The sequence below is a fragment of the Narcine bancroftii genome, chromosome 11, assembly GCF_036971445.1.
Source record: "Narcine bancroftii isolate sNarBan1 chromosome 11, sNarBan1.hap1, whole genome shotgun sequence".
Lineage (NCBI taxonomy): Eukaryota > Metazoa > Chordata > Chondrichthyes > Torpediniformes > Narcinidae > Narcine > Narcine bancroftii.
The window spans coordinates 62,902,506-62,922,562 of record NC_091479.1 but is presented as its reverse complement, the minus strand read 5'-3'; the positions used below and the strand labels follow the sequence as shown (position 1 = coordinate 62,922,562).

Here is a 20,057-nt window from a genome sequence, read left to right as displayed (position 1 = left end):
ACAGAATAGCTTCCCCGCCCTTCATGTGACACGTACCTTCTGTGTACATGGATCACATGGATCAGTGCTTCATCCGGTGATGGCAAAGACCTCCATCGACATCAGGCTGGATCATACGCTCAACCACCATGGTTCTGGAGCTAAGCCATGACCAGTGATGGCATTGATTGGTCGATTTGGGGATCGTAATGACCTTTGCATTATGTTCATCAACTGTGGGTTGCGGGAATGGTCACTTCTTTCTCTCATTCTAGGTGCTTCTCATCCTGTTTTTCCGAGTCTGGATCATGGCAGGTTCCATGCCCAACTTCTCAGAGCAGGACAATCCAGCTTCATTCTCCCCTCACTTTCTCACCAGGTACTGTGCTCCTGCTTTTCTGAAACCCCCTTGTCTGCCAGCAGGCTACTTCTTTGAAGGACGTTCTGTGATCTGATTGAATATTGTACCGTCCCTTTCATTTCACAGTACCATGACAGTGCAGCATGGCAGGGCGTTATTGTGGGTTCAGTGTTTTTGCAGGCACTTGTATTATAACAGTCACAGCAAGAGGCCTTGCCACTTTCAACATGAACTCCAGGCTGGCAGATTGGATAAAGCTAAATTGTGCACTGAACATCAGAGTCACCAGTAATTGCAGACAGCTCACTGTCAGAAACTGATTTTGGTCCATTGCAGATTTGCCTCAATAGTAACCTGAGCATTTAATTCAGGTATAAACAAACAGCCAGGAAATGACTACATTATAATAAATGCTCATTTCGTCTCTAATGCAGAAGGAAAATGGTAATTAGAACCATAGAACACATCACAGAAACAGGCCCTTTGGCCCATCTAGTCTGTGGTGAACTATTCTGCCACTGCCTTTGACCTGTACCTGGATCAAAGCCCTCCATGTCCTTCACATCCATGTACTGATCCAATTTTTTCTTGTATTTCAAAACTGAGCCCACATTCTCCACTTCAACTTGCTTGTTTCCCACCCTCTGCATGAAGAAGTTCCCTCAAATATTCCTTTTAAACTTTCACCCTTAACCCATGCCCTCCAGTTCTTGACTCATTTTTAATCAGTCTGGCATTTTCCCCAAATGCAATACTCTGCCTTGAATCATTTGCAATCAGGCAAATTGAAAATAAGATTGCATTTAAATTTTGCTCTTGAATATATCCCTTACTATGATTAAGAATGATAGCCCAATGAGATTTGATCAATGCAATGCAACCAAGAATTTTTAATTGTATGCTAGTCAGCTGTCTCCCTAAAGATCCTGAGATTTCTTCTACAGCACTAGACCGGAAACCCAAAGGTGAGGAATAATGATGTCATAACATGTTGAGAATTCTGTCCAAAAATGTAGCGCAGTTGAAAAGATCTTGACTTTTTAAAAAAAAAAATTGAATGAAAGCAAAATACTGCTGATGTTGGAAATTTGAATTTAAAAGGAAAATATTTGACAAATGCTCAGCAGTCCTGGCAGTATCTGAGAGAAAGACCGTGTTAACATTCCAGATAGTGTTGTGATTTAAGGGGCTGATTTGGAGTTGCCTCTCTCCAGATGATGCTTGTTTTGCCATGTAGTTCTAATTATGAGGAACACATTGTTGCACAACGTAAGAATTTTTCATATGTTGACAGCTAAGCTGTGGGGGTGGCGGGGTGGTGGTATGGTACTGTCAGCTTTCAAAGCTTAATACTCTTTCATGGGCTGGCTTGCTTTGGTAAACTTGCACGACAACGTGACACCAGCCACAGCAAAAACCCTCAGCACTTTGAATGTGAAGTCCAAGCTAGTAAATTAGTAATAGGTAAATTTTGGGTAAGCATCCAGATCCCTGGTGATCCTAGCCAGCTCGCTGCCTGATTCTGATCCTGGCCCATTGCTGATTTGCCCAGAGATTCAAACGAGTCCCATTCCAGGGACATTAGCACATAATGCAAGTTAGTCCTAGTGTGGTGCCATTATGCTACATTGTTGAGGTGCTGTGGTTTGGATGAGATATAAACGAAGATGGTCTTTGCTTCAACAAGCCAGGAAACGACCAGACTTTTGTAAAAACCCCTCCCGCTAAATGTAGAAGCAAATTGGTCCACGTGCAACAGCAGACTTATGAACATGATTCACTCCAGGGGCAATTGTTATGAACAATATATCTTGTTGTTGCCTGTGGCGTCCAAATCGGTGAATGAGTAAATCATTAAAAATGATCAGGGTCATTATGTGCTCATATAAAGGTGAGAGATGCTTTTGATTACTTGATGATCCAGTGGATTTTGACCACTGATGAAGTTTTCTGAGTACTCTTAACTGGCTGGTCTTAAATCTATGTGAGAAATTTGGCTGTGGCAGATTAGCTGGCAAGTTGCCCATATTACAGTATTTAAAGTATTTTTATTGCATTAAAGTACACTAAGGAATCACAGTGCCATGGAAAGCATTGGTTCACTCTTCCGGTTTTGCTGCAGGTTTCTCACCTATTCTTACCTGCTGACCTTCAATGCCTGGCTGCTGTTGGCACCTATCACCCTCTGCTACGACTGGCAAGTGGGGAGCATTCCTCTGGTGGAGTCCTTATGGGATGGACGGAACATGGCAACGGCGGTGTTTGGGCTGGGGATGGTCCTTTTGATGCACAACTGCCTCCTGTCTGCACCGGTAAGTCCTTTTGGTTGAATTTTTTTTGTCACAAAATACCTCATACAGTGAGAAAGGTTCTTCTGCGAGCAGGCAAACAGGTAAGTTACAGCATTCATACAGCTGTGTAAGGAGCACAATTTACAGAGGAAACCAGGAGCTGCTGGAGAACAAGGACGGTACACAAAAATGCTGGAGGAACTCAACAGGCCACACAGCATCCATGGAAAGTAATAGGCTGTTCTTAGTGGACAATGAAAAGAAAGATTAATTGGCACCAAGGGCAGCATAAAAGAATTGTAATGAGGTTCATTCAAGAGTCTGATGGCTGTAAGAAAGAAATGATCTTAAAGCCTGTTGGTGTGGACTTTCAGGACCGTGCCAGTAGAAATTGTTGAAGGACAAGGGGAGACCTGCCGAACCAACTTAGTCTTCTGAGAAAGTTGAGGCAATGGTGTACTTTCTTGACTGGCAAGTCAACCTGCTTGTCCCAGATTGGATATATGATTGGTGGCACAGTTTGGCATAGTGGGCGGCACGGTTGGTATAGCGGTTAGCTCAACACTGCTACAGTGCCAACGACAGGGACTGGGGTTCAAACCCCATACTGTCCGTAAAGGGTTTGTCATTCTCCCTGTGCTTTTGTTGGTTTGCCCTGGGGGCTTCGGTTCCCTCCCACTGTTCTAAATGTACCTGGGATAAAGGATAATGGGGTTTAATTGGCGGCACTAGCTCGTGGGCCGAAACGGCCTGTTACTGTGCTGTCTTCTCTTCTTCTTTGGCTTGGCTTTGCGGATGAAGATTTATGGAAGGGTAATGTCCACGTCAGCTGCAGGCTCGTTTGTGGCTGACAAGTCCGATGTGGGACAGGCAGACACGGTTGCAGCGGTTGCAAGGGAAAATTGGTTGGTTGGGGTTGGGTGTTGGGTTTTTCTTCCTTTGTCTTTTGACAGTGAGGTGGGCTCTGCGGTCTTCTTCAAAGGAGGTTGCTGCCCGCCAAACTGTGAGGCGCCAAGATGCACGGTTTGAGGCGATATCAGCCCACTGGCGATGGTCAATGTGGCAGGCACCAAGAGCTTTCTTTAGGCAGTCCTTGTACCTCTTCTTTGGTGCACCTCTGTCACGGTGGCCAGTGGAGAGCTCGTGATATAACACGATCTTGGGAAGGCGATGGTCCTCCATTCTGGAGACGTGACCTACCCAGCGCAGTTGGATCTTCAGCAGCGTTGGTTCGATGCTGTCGGCCTCTGCCATCTCGAGTACTTCGATGTTGGAGATGAAGTCGCTCCAATGAATGTTGAGGATGGAGCAGAGACAACGCTGGTGGAAGCTTTCTAGGAGCCGTAGGTGATGCCGGTAAAGGACCCATGATTCGGAGCCGAACAGGAGTGTGGGTATGACAACGGCTCTGTATACGCTAATCTTTGTGAGGTTTTTCAGTTGGTTGTTTTTCCAGACTTCCAAAGGCGCCATTTGTCTTGGCGAGTCTGTTGTCTATCTCGTTGTCGATCCTTGCATCCGATGAAATGGTGCTGCTGAGATAGGTAAACTGGTTGACCGTTTTGAGTTTTGTGTGCCCGATGGAGATGTGGGGGGGCTGGTAGTCATGTGGGGGGGCTGATGGAGGACCTCAGTTTTCTTCAGGCTGACTTCTAGGCCAAACATTTTGGCAGTCTCCACAAAACAGGACGTCAAGCGCTGAAGAGCTGGCTCTGAATAGGCAACTAAAGCGGCATCGTCTGCAAAGAGTAGTTCACGGACAAGTTGCTCTTGTGTCTTGGTGTGAGCTTGCAGGCGCCTCAGATTGAAGAGACTGCCATCTGTGCGGTACCGGATGTAAACAGCGTTTTCATTGTTGAGGTCTTTCATGGCTTGTTTCAGCATCATGCTGTGCTGTACGTCTAAAATATATATACTTTTAAACTTCATTACCAATGATGTGGACATGCCCCTTCTCCTGAAGTCAGTGATAATGCCTTTCATCTCATCGACATTGAGAGAGAGGCTGGTTGTTGTCTTGGCACTGTGCCACTTGAGATTAATCTTTCTTTGTATTCCATCTCATCATTATTTGATACCCAGTTGACGAGTGTGGTCTCAGTGAATTTGACGATGGAGTTGGAACGGGATTTAGCTGTGCAGTTCTTGGTGTAGAAGGAGTACACTATAGGGATGAAAAGACTCAATTTTGTGCTCTGCCGTGTGTCAATTTCCCACACAAGGCTTCTCTGCAAAAATTGATCTCACCAACACCGGCCTCTGCTCGTTTGGTCACATGGCTTGCCCTTTTCCCATTACCGCCGAGCTTCCTGCTTATTGAGCTGCAACGGCTTCCAGTCTGACTTCATTTGAAAATCCTCTTTTTCAAATTTACCATCATCCACATCTCAAGTCTTTTCACCTTATCTACAACCCCCCCAATGTGTTGAGAATGTTCCAGTTTGGTCGATTGAATATTTCTGATCTTTGTGGCTCTACCATTAACACCAATGATAGCACATCTAAACACTGAAATTCCCTCTCTGTCCCTCTGTTCTTTATGACAATTGTTATCAACGTCCACACCAACCAAGTCCTGAGGCTAAAAGTACTGGTATCTTCCATTTAAAAAAAAAACAGCTTTCGAGGCACTATATAAGCACAAGGGGTTGTAATATGTATGATTGACTCCATTCACATTCTTGGTATGGGACAGCTATTATTTAAGCCCCAGTTGTCCACAAATTAGAGGAGCAGCACACAGAGAAAGGCTACCCTGGTGGGTTATTTGATGAGTGTTCACTGAGCCATTCACATTGCAAAAGCGCAGGTCTGATTACTGTTCTGCACCAAGTTAACCGCTGTCTGCCGTGGTGACAGCAGGAGTTTCCTTGCAGCTCAGCAGGGCTTGGTCTAGGAATGGGGAAATGGAAAGGAAGCATCTGTACTGCAAGCAACATTGCAGAACAATAAAACCTCACAGTAACCACTTGCTTAATTCTGCACAGTATAATTTTCCATGTGTGTGCCTTGTGTTAATTGTCTACACTCCCATTTCCTCCATTCCAATAACACTCTCTCCCTTCCCTTGCTGCTGCTCCTCTCAGTCTGTCTCTCTGCCTTCTCTCTCTCAATTTCTCTGTGGGTGTCTCTTTCTCTGATCTCCCTCTTGCTACCCCCCTTCCTGCTCCCTTGCTCATGCCTCCCCCCCCTGACCCCACTTTGTCCACCTCCTCTCTTGCTCTTCAGCTTCCTTTCAACCTCCCCTCCCTGTTGCCCTCTCCCTCTCATGTCCCCTCTGCCTCCTTCTACCTATCTTTGCCTCTCGCCCCATCATTTGTGACCGCCCCCCTCACCTGCATGGCCACCCACTCCCCTCCCTCACCTCCCACTCACATTCTGGCCCCCACTCCACACTCTCTCAACACCCCCCTCACCCCCTTGGCCTTGCCGCCATTTTCGATCTCCTCGCCCTCTCGTCCCTGTCTCACCCCCCCCTTCCCCTCCCCTCATTCACACCCCCCCCAACTTGCCCCAGTCTTGCTCGTGCCTCTTGGCCCCCTCACCCCCCCACACTTTTTCTCACTTTACATGCTCTTTTCCCCCTTCTATTGCTCCCATTCCTTCCTCCTGCTTCACCTCGCCCCCTCCTCACCACCTTCTCCTCAGCCCCCTTCTTGCCCCATCCCTCTTGGTATCTCTCATCCCCACATTGTCTCACATTCTCCCACTTGCCCCTTTCACTCTTGCTCCTTCTGCTCGCCCCCTCCTCATTCTCTTCCTCTCACCTCCCTCTCACCATTCCCTTGCCCCCTCACCCCACCTCCCTCGTGCCTCCCCCACTCTCTCGCCCTCAGTCCCTCTCCCTCATCCGCATCCTCTCCCTCTCTCTTGCTTGCATGCTCCCTTCATTCTCTCTCAAATTCGGAAGCTCCTTGTGAGGCATTTTGTATCACATCTCTAAGTTTCCAGGTACTTCACGTTGATGGATTTTGTTTATCTTTTATCACTGCAAGTGGTAGAAATATGCCATTCTCTTCCTAAAATATCCAATTGAGAAGCTGCATTTACAGGAAAATTCTCCTATTCCACACCAAATGCAGTTCACTTAACCACTCGAGTGCCACTGGTAAAGATGTCAGTGAGAGTAAGCTGAAGGACATCTTGTGCATGGCTGGATATGTCCAAAGGCTCAGATTAAATCAGGCAAGAAAAAAAGGAGCTTTTTCTTTGTGAATTTGGAGATGGATTTTTTTTTGTACATCAATTTTACTGCCACATTACTTCTTGATTATTGTTAAACTAACCTAACATTCTTGGTAATTTAGGGCAGGATTTGCTTTCTCAATGCCTTAAGTGAGCAAAATGGTCCACTGGCGATTGGACTGTTATAGCTCTGGGTGCCCAAATCTACACAAGCTGAACACCGTGATGCTATTGGTGGAGGAAACCTTTCTCCATGTAATTCAATATGCTCACCAATTTTTTTAACCTCTCTGGTTGAATTCTCCACTTGGAGGGTTGTGTGTGTCGGTGTGCGTCTGTGTGTGTGGGTGTGAGTCTGTCTCACATTGTGTGAAAAATTGATGAGCTCCATTTCACTCAGTTCTTCCTTCTCCCTAATGTGCAGTTGTTGCCTTGAAGAAAAAGAGATCAAAAGCTTTTCTCTGTAATTATTTGTGGAAAATGTAAGTGAAATATATAAAAAAAAAACATTTTGGCTCAGAATTTGGAAAAGAAAAAAGTAATTTAATGTCAAACTGGAAATGTTTTATGTTCCCTTAAAGAATTCCAGTTATCGTTTTCCAAGTATGAAGTAAATACAGACATTGGGGTTTTAAAGCTTCCCTTGAAATGTAATGTCCTGGGTTTGTTTCACTGTTGCATCTTTTGTTCATCTGCAGATGTTTTTTTTTAAAACTCCGATTCAGCTCCAGTGTAATTTCCGGGCAGGAGGTTGCACTGAGCTTTCTTCTACCTTCTCTTCTCTGATGTTGCATTCAATATCCCGTCTTACTCAGCTCTCACTTGTGTCATTGTTGACGTTTCTCCTTCATGCCCTTAGGCAATCCCCACCCTACACTCTCTCTTTGAATTCCGGGTGGGTATCTTGGTGCCTCCTGATCCCTGCAAGCTTCTCCAACCGTTTTACACGTCAGTTTGTCCATGCTCCGTGCATCTATTGGTGGATATGCCTTTCCCAAGACCTGGAATTGTCTTTCTAAACTTCCCTACTTAGAAACAGATTGCAAAATCTTCCCTAATATGTAAAAAGAAAAAGGCTCGCAAAGACAAAGACTTTGATGTGTGCAAAGGAAAGGCAGAGGAATTAAATAAATATTTTGTCTCTGTCTTCAGGGAAGAAGACATAAATGCTATCAAAGATCCTGAAGAAACCAGGATTCAGAGAAAGAAGGAAATAAAATAAATTAATAGTTTTTAATAAATGGCAAGAGGTTAATTAGACTTACAGTGTGATAACAGGCTTTCCTGGCCCACAAGCCCAAGCCGCCCAATTAACCTACGTTTTGACTGGAGTGAGGAAACCCACGCAGACACTGGGAGAAGGTAGAAACTCCTTGCAGACAGCGCTGGAATCGAACCTGGACTAACTGCTAATGAGCACCTATACCTTTGAGAGTGGGAGTGCTGGTGATGATCTTCCAAAATTCTACCATTCTGGGATGTTTCCTGCAGATGAAAGGGCAGTGGAGATGATTCCACTCTTTGGGAAAGAAGGTAGATAAAATATTGACCTCTTGAGCCTGTCGGGAGACATTGGGAGATCTCCAGAATCTGTTATAGAGAATGTATTATCATTGAACAGAGGCCGTGTGAATTTGTGAAATTTTTGGTGAATCTATTGGGGTCCTTTGAAGAGGACAATCCAACCTTATTTGTTGAGCTTAAAAAAAAATAAACCTGGTGTCAACCAGATTTCCCAACAGAGTGTGAGAGGGAAAGGAGCTTTTAGGTGTTTGAGCTTCAGTTGCGCTGCTGCCAGGACTCGGGTGTCAATTGTAAGGTTTAGGAACGTACTGCCGACCAGTTGAGGAATTGAAGATGATTGTGGAACTTGAGGTCGTTATAGCAATAGAGCAACCTGCGAGTCAAATCTTTCGACTGTTAGAATCAGCAACATCGCCAAAATAACCCGCAATATTATTTTAATGTATAATGATTGTTGATTGGCATTGATTGTGTGATTACAATCCACATTACTGTCTCACTGGAGCCACAAGCTGTGTTATTGATGGTGCTTTGTTTATAGCTTTCTCCTTTATTGTCCTCATACAAGAATTCATTTCTTCACCACTCATATTTCAATCCATAAAAGCTTCATTAGTAGCAAAGAATTGACATGGAAAACATTTCAAAAGAAGTCAGAGATGGGTGTGCATGAGAAATGTAATTTAGTAAGGAATCTCTTGTTAATTGAACAAGGAAGGAATGCTCCGGAATGGATTGTAATTCTGTTCCTGGTATACAATTACCATCCTTTTCACAATGCCGTGAACAATGGAAATGGCAATATTAGCAGAGAACTTGGAGCTAACCGATCTTTATTTTCTTCTGTGCCGTTTGATTTTCCAAATAATTGTCTGATATTCACTTATACTGTCTGTATCCGTGAGTGACGTTGAGGTGGTATCGATAAGCATCGTCTCTCGACTCTTGCTTTTTCTTCCAGGACATTCACCAGCAGTTTCATGAGTGTCGATGAAAATGAAAGCCTGCTCGCAGTTTGTGTCTCGTGTAACCTTGAGCTAACTCCAGGTCTTGAATAATATGCATTTCCTCCCTGATGTTACTTTCTTTGGCTTAGCTCGTCTTGTACTGAAACCCTCCTCACTGTCTTCAATCTTGATGATTGCAGTACAAATCTGGCCAGTCTCCCATCCTCTCCAACTCCCATGAAATCCACTCCTCACATCAGCACTTGCACACCGACCGACAATGGCCTTTGATCCAAGAAAGCCTCAAATTAAAAAAAAAACCATGGGAAGCTCAATGCAAATGTACAATGGCTTTTTTTGCAGGGTTTAGAGTATAGCACAAGCCAGAGCTGTGGCTAAATTTCATCTCCCTAATCCAGTCGTTATCGTCTGGTTTATTGTCATGTGAAGTACAACCCGAGGAAACAGCATCCTCTGGTCCTAGGTTAAAAAACACACAGACACACAACCAGACATAACACATACAGACAAAGTATTCATGTATACAATAAAATAAATAAATATCACTTCATGAATATGAGAGTCTCGGATGGTTAGTGTGAGCCATTTCTTTGGTCGTTCAGCGTTCTCACTGCCCGTGGGAAGAAGCAGTTCCTCAGCCTGATTTTTCTAGTTCTCATACTTCTATCTCTTTCCCAACAAAAGCAGCTGAAAGAAGTGTGTACAGGGTGGAAGGGGTCCTCAACCACCCTCTTCAGGTGATCCTGGTAACTTGTGGGGATGGGGTGGGGGGGGGGGAAAAAGAGACCCCAGTGAACCTCTCTGCCAGCTTTATGGTGCTGTGGATTGATTTCCGATCCATTTCTCTGCAGCAACCATACCACACTGAGATGCAGATGGCCGGGACTCTTTCAAGAGAGCTCCTGTAGATGATTGTCAAAATGGTGGCCGGTAGCCTTCCCCGCTTCAGTCTTCTCAGGAAGTGCAGTTGATGTTGGGCCTTCCTGACAAATGAGGAGAAGTTGAGTGTCCATGATAGGTCGCTAGTTAAGTGAACTCCAAAGAACTTGGTGCTCTCCACTCCCTCCACTGCAGAGTTGTTGAAGTGTGGTGGATGGTAGTCATTCCTGGTCCTCCTGAGGTCTGTGTCCATCTCCTTTGTCTTGTCCACATTGAGACTTGGTTGTTACTTTCGCACCATCTCACAAGATTTTCCACCTCTGTAGTGCATCTCATCATTGTTGCTGATGAGGCCAACTACCGTTGTGTCATTTGCAAACTTGACCCCATTGGAGCTGGATCTGCTGTTGCAGTCATGGGTCAATAGTATGAACCTGAGTAGGCTGAGCACACAGCCCTGAGGTGCGCTAGCGCTCAACGTGACGGTGTTCGATGTTCTGCTGCCGACACTGACAGACTGTGGTCTTTCCAGGAATTATCACATTAAATGCTGAGCTGAGTTCAATGATCAACAGCCTGGCATATGAGGTGTCGTTCTCCAAGTGAGTCAGGATGGAGTGAAGGGACAAAGCTATAGCATCATCTGTGGAATAGTTTCTTCTATAGATGAATTAAAATGGGTCCATTGTCTCTGGGAGGTGTGCTTTGATATGTTCCACCACCAGACACTCAAAGCATTTCATAATGGTGGAGGTCAGTCCCACAGGACAGTGGTCATTGAGGCTTGTTACTGTCAGCCTCTTGGTTACCTGGATGATGGTGGCAGTCTCGAAACCTGCTGGAATGATGGAGATGTTGAAGATGTCTGTGAAGACCTCTGTCAATTGGTGTATGTGGTCCTTCAATATCCAAGCAGGTATGTTGTCTGGTCCCACTGCCTTGTGTGGGTTCACCTTGGACACGGTTCTCCTCACCTTTGCCAAGGTTATGCAGGGAGCCCATTCTTCAGGGGGACACGAAGCTTTCTTCGGTGTCATCCTGTTCTTCTCATCGAACTGTGCATAGATGACATTAAGTCTGTCCAGAAGGGAGGCATCATTGTCCTTAACTCACAAGGTTGACTTGTGATCCATGATAGTCATGATCCCTTGTCACGTGTGTCTCGTGTCGTTGGTTTTGCACAGCTCTAGAGATCATCTGAGCGTTCTTTGAAAGATGGCGGGGCACAAGGTTGCAGTGGCCTCTTCAACTCATTACAACGGTGAGATCCCCAATATGCTATGTTTTATCTATGATCGGGAGACTCGTCAAAATACAAAATGTGAACCAGACCAGATCAGTTAGATTCTGTGCAGTTTAAACCTACTGAAGCACAGAACACAGACTGCTGCAAACTGTGGAGCGGATCATGGGGAGATGCATGGGAGGCCATTGTAAGTGCTGCTGGAGAAGGCAGAAGCATGGAGAATGGGCCAGCATTAGTGTGGTTAGACTGAAAGTTAACCCTTTCTGACCTGGGCTCTCGACTGGAGAAGAAAATGGATTAACTGAGGCTGCATCTGAACCAGAGGGGAACTGCAGGGGTGCTGCACTCTTTCAGAAACATGGCTCCAGGACACCATTCCAGTCTCAGCAATCCAGCCAGATGGTCCTATCTCCTTCAGGGCAGACAGAGACTTTTGCATTGATGAGAACTGGTGCACCCATGTCTCTGTTGTGAAGACCTTCTGATCAGCAGAGATAGAGGACCTCCAGGTGAAATGCAGACCCTTATACCTGCCCATTGAATTCTTGGCCACGCTGATTGCCACAATCTACCTTCCACCTTCATTAATGGGAGTGAAGGCATGAAGAGCTTACGGTGCCATCTACGGAGCACGGTCGGACGGCCACTACTGCACGAAGAGTTCCGCTGTCCCGAGCACAGCAGTGTACAAATTCATGCAAATTTAAAGCTGTGGTGCGACTTCCTGGTCTGAAATTTTGATTGGGAGTTTGGTTGAGCACTGAGATAATGATTTGTGATCTAACATGAACATGTGCTTGTTGATCGATTCATGGCTAGAATTGGCTTTACAAAATGACTAGTCGAGGGTCTCTTAAAATCAATTCAAATTGCTGACACAGATGCTGGCTTGATTTCCATCAGAAAGGAAAATATGACTGTGTCATTAAAGAACATCAGACCCATACCTCGAAATTCTTTTGAAAGATGGAGATTCTTTGTTGGGCTTGGGAATTCGATATTAGGCAAGCAAGGCATGGACAGTGGGCGCCCCCCCCCCCCCCAAACAAGTGGTACACTGGTTCTGTGCCCCATTGGCCACCCTAGATACACCTGTGGCAGTGCATGATATCGGTGACTGGTTACATTAGCAAGTGCATTGAGGATATCACCTAGATCAACCAGGCCTAACCAGAAACCATGGTTGGATGCAGAGGTCCTGGCCCTTCTCAGAGCTTGCCTTTAGGACAGCAGATAGGATGGCACTAAGGTCAGCCAAGGCTGAACTCTCCCATGCAATCTGGAAGGCAAGCGAGGGTATTCACAGAAGATCCACAGCCAGCTGTGTGACACCAGCAACATGAGGTGCATGTGGTAAGGGATCAAAACTATTCGGATCAGAAGTTAACCTTGGTGAGTTAAGGACAACAACTCTACCCTTCTGGACAGACGGTTTGATGATAAGAACAGGATGATGCCAAAGAAAGCTCTGTGTCCCCCTAATGAACAGCCATGGTGAGGTGAGGAGAACCCAATGCAAGGTGAACCCAAACAAGGTGGTGGGATCAGACAACATACCTGGTCGGGTAATGAAGGACTGCATGCACCAATTGACGGAGGACATCATGAACATCTTCTACACTTCACTGCAGCAGTCTATAATTCCCAGTACTCAGGAGGGTGACAGTAATAGGCCTCAATCACTGTCGCCCTTTGGCACTGACCTTCTCAAGAGTCTGGTGATGGAATGTATCAAAGCATACCTTCCAGAAATGCTGGATCCATTTCAATTTGCTTGTAGAAGAAATCCTTCCACAGTCAATGATGTAGCCTTGTTGCTTCACTCTGGCTTGGCCCAGCTGGAGATCGATGTCATATGGCAGGCAGATGTTCATTGACTTCAGCTCTGCATTTAATATAATCATTCCCCAGAGGCTGGTGGAGAAGCTGTCCTCACTGTGATTCAACACCTCTCTTTGTAACTGGATTCTGGACTTCCTAATAGAAAGACCACAGTCTGTCCGGATCGGTAGCAAAATTTCAAACACCGTCATTCTAAGCACTGGTGCACCTCAGAGCCATGTGCTCAGCCCTCTCCTGTTCACACTACTGGCCCATGACTGCATCGCTAGATCCAGTTCCAACAGTGCTATCAAGTTTGCAGATGTCACAACTGTTGTTGACCTCATCAGCAACAACAATGAGTCGCACTACAGAGTAGAGGTGGAAAATCTCGTGGCATGGTGCGAGAGTAACAACCTGAGTCTCAATGTGGACGTGGACTTCAGGAGATGGACATGACTTCAGGAGTACCATGAATGACCACTCTCCACGACACATCAATAACTGTAGTAGACAGAGTGGAGAACACCAAGTTCCTTGGAGTTCACTTAACTAGTGACCTACTGTGGACACTCAACATCTCACTTGTCAGGAAGGCACAATAGCGACTGCACTTCCTGAGAAGACTGAAGCAATCAAGACAAATGGCCACCATTATGATAATCTTCTATAGGAGCTCTATCGAGATCATCCAGACCGGCTGTATCTCAGTGTGGTAGTTGCTACAGAGAAATGGATCGGAGGTCAATCCACAAGACTATAAGAGTGGCAGAGAGGATCACTGGAGTCTCCCCTCCACCCCAACATCGATCTGATTTACTGGGATCATTTCCTGAAGAGGACCCGCAAAATCATTGAGGACACCTTCCACTTTGCACACAGCATCTTTCAGTTACTCCTGTCTGGGAAGAGATACAGGAGAATCAGAGCCAGCCCCACCAGGCTGAGGAACAGCTTCTTCCCTTGGGCAATGAAAATGCTGAATGTCCAAAGGAACTGCTCTCACTAATAATATTTATTTACTTACTTTTATAGCTATTATACTTGTCCTGCATGTGTACTGTTTGTCTCTGTGTGTTGTGTCTGGTTGTGTGTCTGCATGTTATTCCACCAAGGAGTGGAGAATGCTGTTTTGTTGGGTGGTACTTGTACAAACAGATGACAATAAACTTGACTTGTACCTCCACTTTGCCCTCCAGATCACATGGGAGAGTTCAGCCATGGCTGATCTTAGTGCCATTCTATCCCTTTTCCTGAAGGCAGAATAATGAGCTCTGAGAAGGCCCCAGACCTCTGCATCCAACCACTGTTTCTAGTTAGTCCTGGTTGTGAAGCCTTTGATCTTGGTGACATTCTCAATACACTAGCCAGTCACGGAGTTCGTGCCTGAGAGCTTACCTGTAGCAGCCATTGTTCAGACTGATGTAGGTCCTGAGAATCTGGTGCAGAACATGACTCAATGGGTGGATGACTTCTGAGCCGTTGGTGAAGCATAGGGAACCAGTCATTGAGAACCAGTGAACCAATAAAATATTCTCAAAAGGTACAGAAAGAATCTTGACCGTTGCTGCACCTGGGTTCATGGTGAGAATCCAAAGGGACACTATTGCATCAAGATTGTGACATCCATTCTCATCCACCCTGCCACACACAACTCCCTGGGCTCCTGGTGATAGTAATATCACATTGCTGAGCCTTTAGAGCATACACGTTCTGTCAGTTGAGCGGTTAATGACCGGTTCGATGTGTGCTGCGCAAGGCAAGTCACAAAATTTTCCTGGTTGCATTGCTGGAAGTCCAGGCTGTAAATGACCAAGGCCCATCTTGTCTATGCTGACCAAGTTGGCATTGTAAACTCATCCCATTTGTCTGCAACTGGTCCATATCCTTCAGAACCCTTCCTGTCCATAAATCTATCCAAATCGCTTGGACATTTTTTTTCGCCCTCTGGCAACTTGTTCCAGATATGGACCTCCCCACTGAGTGAAAATGTTGCTGCTTGGGTTCTTAAATCTTTCCCGTCTCACCTTAAACCTCTTGCCCTCTTGTTCTTGAACCATCCACACTTTTCTCATGCCCCTCATGATTTTATAAACCTCCATAAGATCACTTTTCAGCCTCCAATGTGCTGGGATTAAAGTCTCATCCAGTCTATTCTCTTTCTGTAGCTCAAGCCTTCCTGTCCTGGCCACATTTTAGTGAATCTCCTCTGCATCCCTTCCAAATTATTGAAGTCTTTCCAACAGCTCGGTGACCAGAAACACACACTATACTCCAAGGGTAAGCTCATCAAAGCACTCTACAGCGGAATCAATCTTTATAGTTAGTCCCCTGTCCAATCAAGGCAAGTGAGCCAAAGAAAGTGGAGCTACAGCGACAATTAAGATGTTTGAACTGGAAAAATTTTCAGGAAGGTTGAAGGAAGCCTTTGGTTCTGAAGTAGGTTTGGAAATAACATTTCCGATCATGGTGTGTATGCTGTTCAAATGGATAAGTCCGAGGATGAAGAGCTTCTCAGTGGCTTGAGACAGACAGAGCTCCCTTGAATAAAATGTGCCTGAAATATGGCAAAAGTTCTGCTCAAGCATCTTTATTTAATGCAGTATCTATTTTTAAATCAAATTGTGTGCCTGCTCCCAAGAGACAAGGCAGATATAATTCTGCCGATTTTAAAATGGCTTGTGGATGGACAGCATTGATGGAGTGTGGCTAGATGGGTCTTAAATCCTCGAGCTGCCCTGAAAAAGTAATTAAAACATCTGCAGATGCTCTTCAGCTGAATTTGAAGCTTCGATGCTGGCACCTCACCAAGAGACTCATTATTGGGGGGGGGGGGGTGGGAAATAACTGGTTTTACAGGGTCTCTCCCAGCTTTCAGACATGACAGCTGTGCACGTAAAAATGAGTGATAGAGGGTATCATGGGAACCAGTCATGGTTGATTGGTGAATGGGGAAAAGGCAAAATTTAAAAAGTACAAATTAAAAAGAAACGCATCTTGAACTCTGAGATATATTATCGTTGTTTTGCATTGAAACGGAACTCAGTGCTTTCAGCTTGGAAAGTACACAGTGCAATTGGACATGTACATAAAGTTATTAAACTTTTAACCATACTGAAGGGTATCATGTCTTTGCTAGCTCTCCAAGACAACCACACACTCGATCTTGGTCCTTGTGCCCAGTGATCCTTTCTTACTCTTTTCCATTACAAGTTTCACTTACATTGGAGAGTGAAACCCGACAATATTGTCTTCAGAATCTATCGAGACATGCAAAATGAATACCAAGGGGCAGAAGTTTATTCAGGCTGTCTCAAAGCTCAGTGCTCAGTAATTTGGATGCTCTGGCAATGCTCTGTCTGGTTTCTGATGGTCGCTATTAGATCCATATCTTTATATTTTTTTAATATAAGTTAACCTTGATTAGAGGGAGGGTAGATTAGATTTAGTTTCAGTTTTTTTTCCCTTTTTTTTCTTTTCATTCCCTTTTTAAGATTAATTGATTATATACAAGTTTAATCTGGTTGTCCTAGATCATATTATCACATTAGACAGGTGTTATGACTAAGTCTGGGTTTATATCCAGAATTATTTTTAAGAAATAATGTTTAATCAACAAATATGTATGGATTTGAATTACATTTATGTTAAATTGTGATATGTATATACAACATGTTTTTTTTGCAATATTGATCGACTTTGAATGTAGGATTAATATGTTAAACTCAATAGAAATAGTTTAAAAAGAAAGCTCAGTCCAAGACTCAGTGTTTGAGGTACATCCCATGATTCTGCTGCATTGTGGGATCACAGTTCAAATGCACACACACATAGATACAATAGCTCCATGCTTGAAGATACCACTCTTCAACAGGGGAATACAAATCGTCCACGTGCACATTTAACAAACAACTACAAAATCTAATCCACCTCAAACCATGGCACCAAATGGGCATTTGTTTGTCTTCAACTTCAGATTATGCTCATGTAACTTCCTGAAAACCATCTCCAAAGTCAGCACTGTCCCCACTCATGGGAATCAACAGATCATCTTGGTAGCACATGCAGGTTTGACTTGATAGAGAGTCGAGCCGCATGTGTGAGCACTGGTCAAGTACTGCTGACTGTCTGTGTTGATGTTTATTAGTGCAAAGGAATGGGAGAGGCCTACTTTTTACTTCTACCTCTGGATATAGCTTGTGGTGGGTGGAGGGATAGTTTGCCACCCAGAGGATGGTTTGATGTGACTCAGCGTTGGCAAAATAGTTTTGTTATGCATTCCCGCTATTGACTTAGCCCACTGGTGCTGTCTAATTTGGCCACGTTCCTAAGCGCCACTATGTTTTAACCAGTCCAGATCTTTCTCACCTTCATTGAAAGTTCAAATTTATTGCTCTGCCACCTACAATGGGGATACGTTCCGGCAAGCCCACCATAAGTCGATTTAAAAAAAAAAAAAAAAAAATCGTAAGTCGAGAAAGAATATTGCGGCTATTTTTTTTACAATGAAGTTTTGAATACCTTTATTCCACACTGAGAGGATCATTAATGTACAGAGCTTAAAGCACCCTGGGCATGAAGAATATGCTGTACGATACTCGTGAGAGATGCTGTCATCACCCAGCGTCGCAAGAGCGTACTGTGCTGCATCTCACAAACACGGAACTGATTGGAATTCAAAGTATGGGTTCAAACTTTGAAAAATAGTAAGTAGGGGAGCACCTGTGCATAGTTCAAACAAAAATGCTGGATAAATCCAGCAAGTCATGCAACATTCTTTGTGGAGCAAAGATAAAAACATAACCAGCATTTTGTGCCTGAATCTTCATCAAGTTATGAGCAAAATGAAGGCAGGTGCCTGAATAAAATGGTGCTGGGAGGGGGGGAGCACAGGCCCACAAACAGGAGGTCATAGGTGGGTGGGGGTGCATGACAGCTGATGGAAGGGGAGAGTGTGGTGGTACACCACCAGCCTACTGCAGGGGGCAACCTCTGTACCTGCAGGAGTGTAAGGGGACAGGACAACACCTGGCCGGCTGTCAATCAGTCAGCCTGAAGGGATCAAGCCCCACCTGGTTGGGTGTCAATCACCCTCTGGGATATTCCCGAGGCCTCTCTCAGAGTTGCTGCAGCCACAGCCAACCTGGCTCTGTGGAAGTCTTTGTGGATTAAATTGTGGTGCACTGTTAGACTGTTGTACAGTCTTTATCTTTGTGTGTGTCTGATTCTGGCTAACAGTGCATCACAGAGAGCTCTCTAAATGGAGAGGGAATAGGGATGGGTTTGGGGAATCTGGAGGGAAGGAAACAGGGATGGGGCAACGGAAACAGGAGAAGTCGAGGTAATGCCACACAGTTGGAGAGTGCCCATCCAATTTATGAGCAGCCCTGGTTTGGCAGTGCATGAGGCCATGGACATACAGGTCAGCACAGGAATAGAGTGCAGAATTGAAATGGTTGGCCTCTGGGAGATCCCTGTCATTGATGCGGCCAGAACGGAGTGATCTCCTAGTCTGAACCCAGTTTCTCTAATGTAGGGAAGGCCACTGAATGCAGTAGGTGACCCTTTAGATGATGGGCGACATGGCGGGTGTAGCAACAATGCGCTTACAGCACCAGCGATCTGGATTGGGCTTCGAATCCCGTGCTGTCTGTAAGGAGTTTGCACATCCTCCCTGTGTCTGCATGGGTTTTCCCCGGAGGCTCCGGTTTCCTCCCACTGTTTGAAATGTACCAGGGGTGTAAGTTAATTGGGTGTAAATTGGGCGGCATGGATTCGTGGCTGAAATGGCCTGTTACTGTGCTGTGTGTCGAATTTTAAAATTCACAAGTGAAGTGTTACTTCTCTTGGAAAGGTTGTTTGGGGCCCTGAATGGTTGTGAGGGAGGTGGTGAGGATGCAAGTGGAGACTGGTGTAGGTACTGAGGGGACAGTTAATGGGAAGGGATGAGTGGATGAGGGAGTTGCAGAGGGAGCAGTCCTTGTGGTAGGTGGCGTGGGGTAGATGTGTCCGGTGATGGGATCATGTTGTGGGTGACAAAAATTGTGTGGTTAGGAGCTTGGATGGGTGGGTGGTCCGGGTGAGGATCTGCAGTCGTGAGCTCGGATGGACGGGTGGCCAAGGTGTCGGGAGCTTGGATGGGTAGGCGGCCAATGCATCGGGAGCTCCGGTTGGTGAGCAATGGGGGTGAGGGTCCACTGTCAGGTCTTCGAGATCTCTGGTGGGCGGAAGGGGGGTCAGGATCTCCGGTGGATGAGCGACTGGGGCAAAGGTCCGCTGTCAGGAGCTCTGGTAGGTAGGTGGCCAGGGGTCAGAAGCTCTGATGGTCGGACGATCAGGGCAAGGGTCCGCTGTCGGGGCATTAGGAGCTTGGGCGGTCATGGTCAAAAAAAGGGGGGTTGACTTTTACAGGGGTCATAAAAAATGCCCAATTTTTTTTTGACCAGAACAGGGTGCGTTGACTATTAGAGGATAACGACGATTACACGAATGTCTCTGATTGAGTTTGTTGTTTCAGAGTCTGATGATGGAGGTGAAGCAACTGTTCCTGAACCTGATCATGTGGCCTGTGTCCTGTGCCTCTTTCTTGATGGCAGCAGCAAGAACAGAGCATGTCCTGAGTGGTGTGGATCCTTGGTGTTTGCTGCTGCTTTCCAATGGCAGCGTTCCATGTGGACTTTCTCCAACGTGGGGAGAGTTTTGGCTGTGATGTACTGGGATGCATCCACTACCTTTTGCAGAGCTTTCGCTCAGAGATATTGGTGGTTTCTAGTCTGACGTGTGTATGTGAATTTCAAGTGGAA

At 45.5% G+C, this 20,057-nt stretch overlaps 1 protein-coding gene across 2 annotated transcripts in view; it reads left to right on the top strand.

The window, feature by feature from the left end:
- The window catches only part of tmtc1 (transmembrane O-mannosyltransferase targeting cadherins 1), a 164,220-nt gene that overhangs the window by 57,938 nt on the left and 86,225 nt on the right, over positions 1–20,057 (top strand). For both annotated transcript variants that reach the window (XM_069903126.1, XM_069903127.1), the window contains exons 6-7: positions 255–358; positions 2,463–2,652. In XM_069903126.1, the coding sequence (XP_069759227.1) occupies positions 255–358; positions 2,463–2,652 (294 nt within the window). The remainder of the gene's footprint in view (positions 1–254; positions 359–2,462; positions 2,653–20,057) is intronic.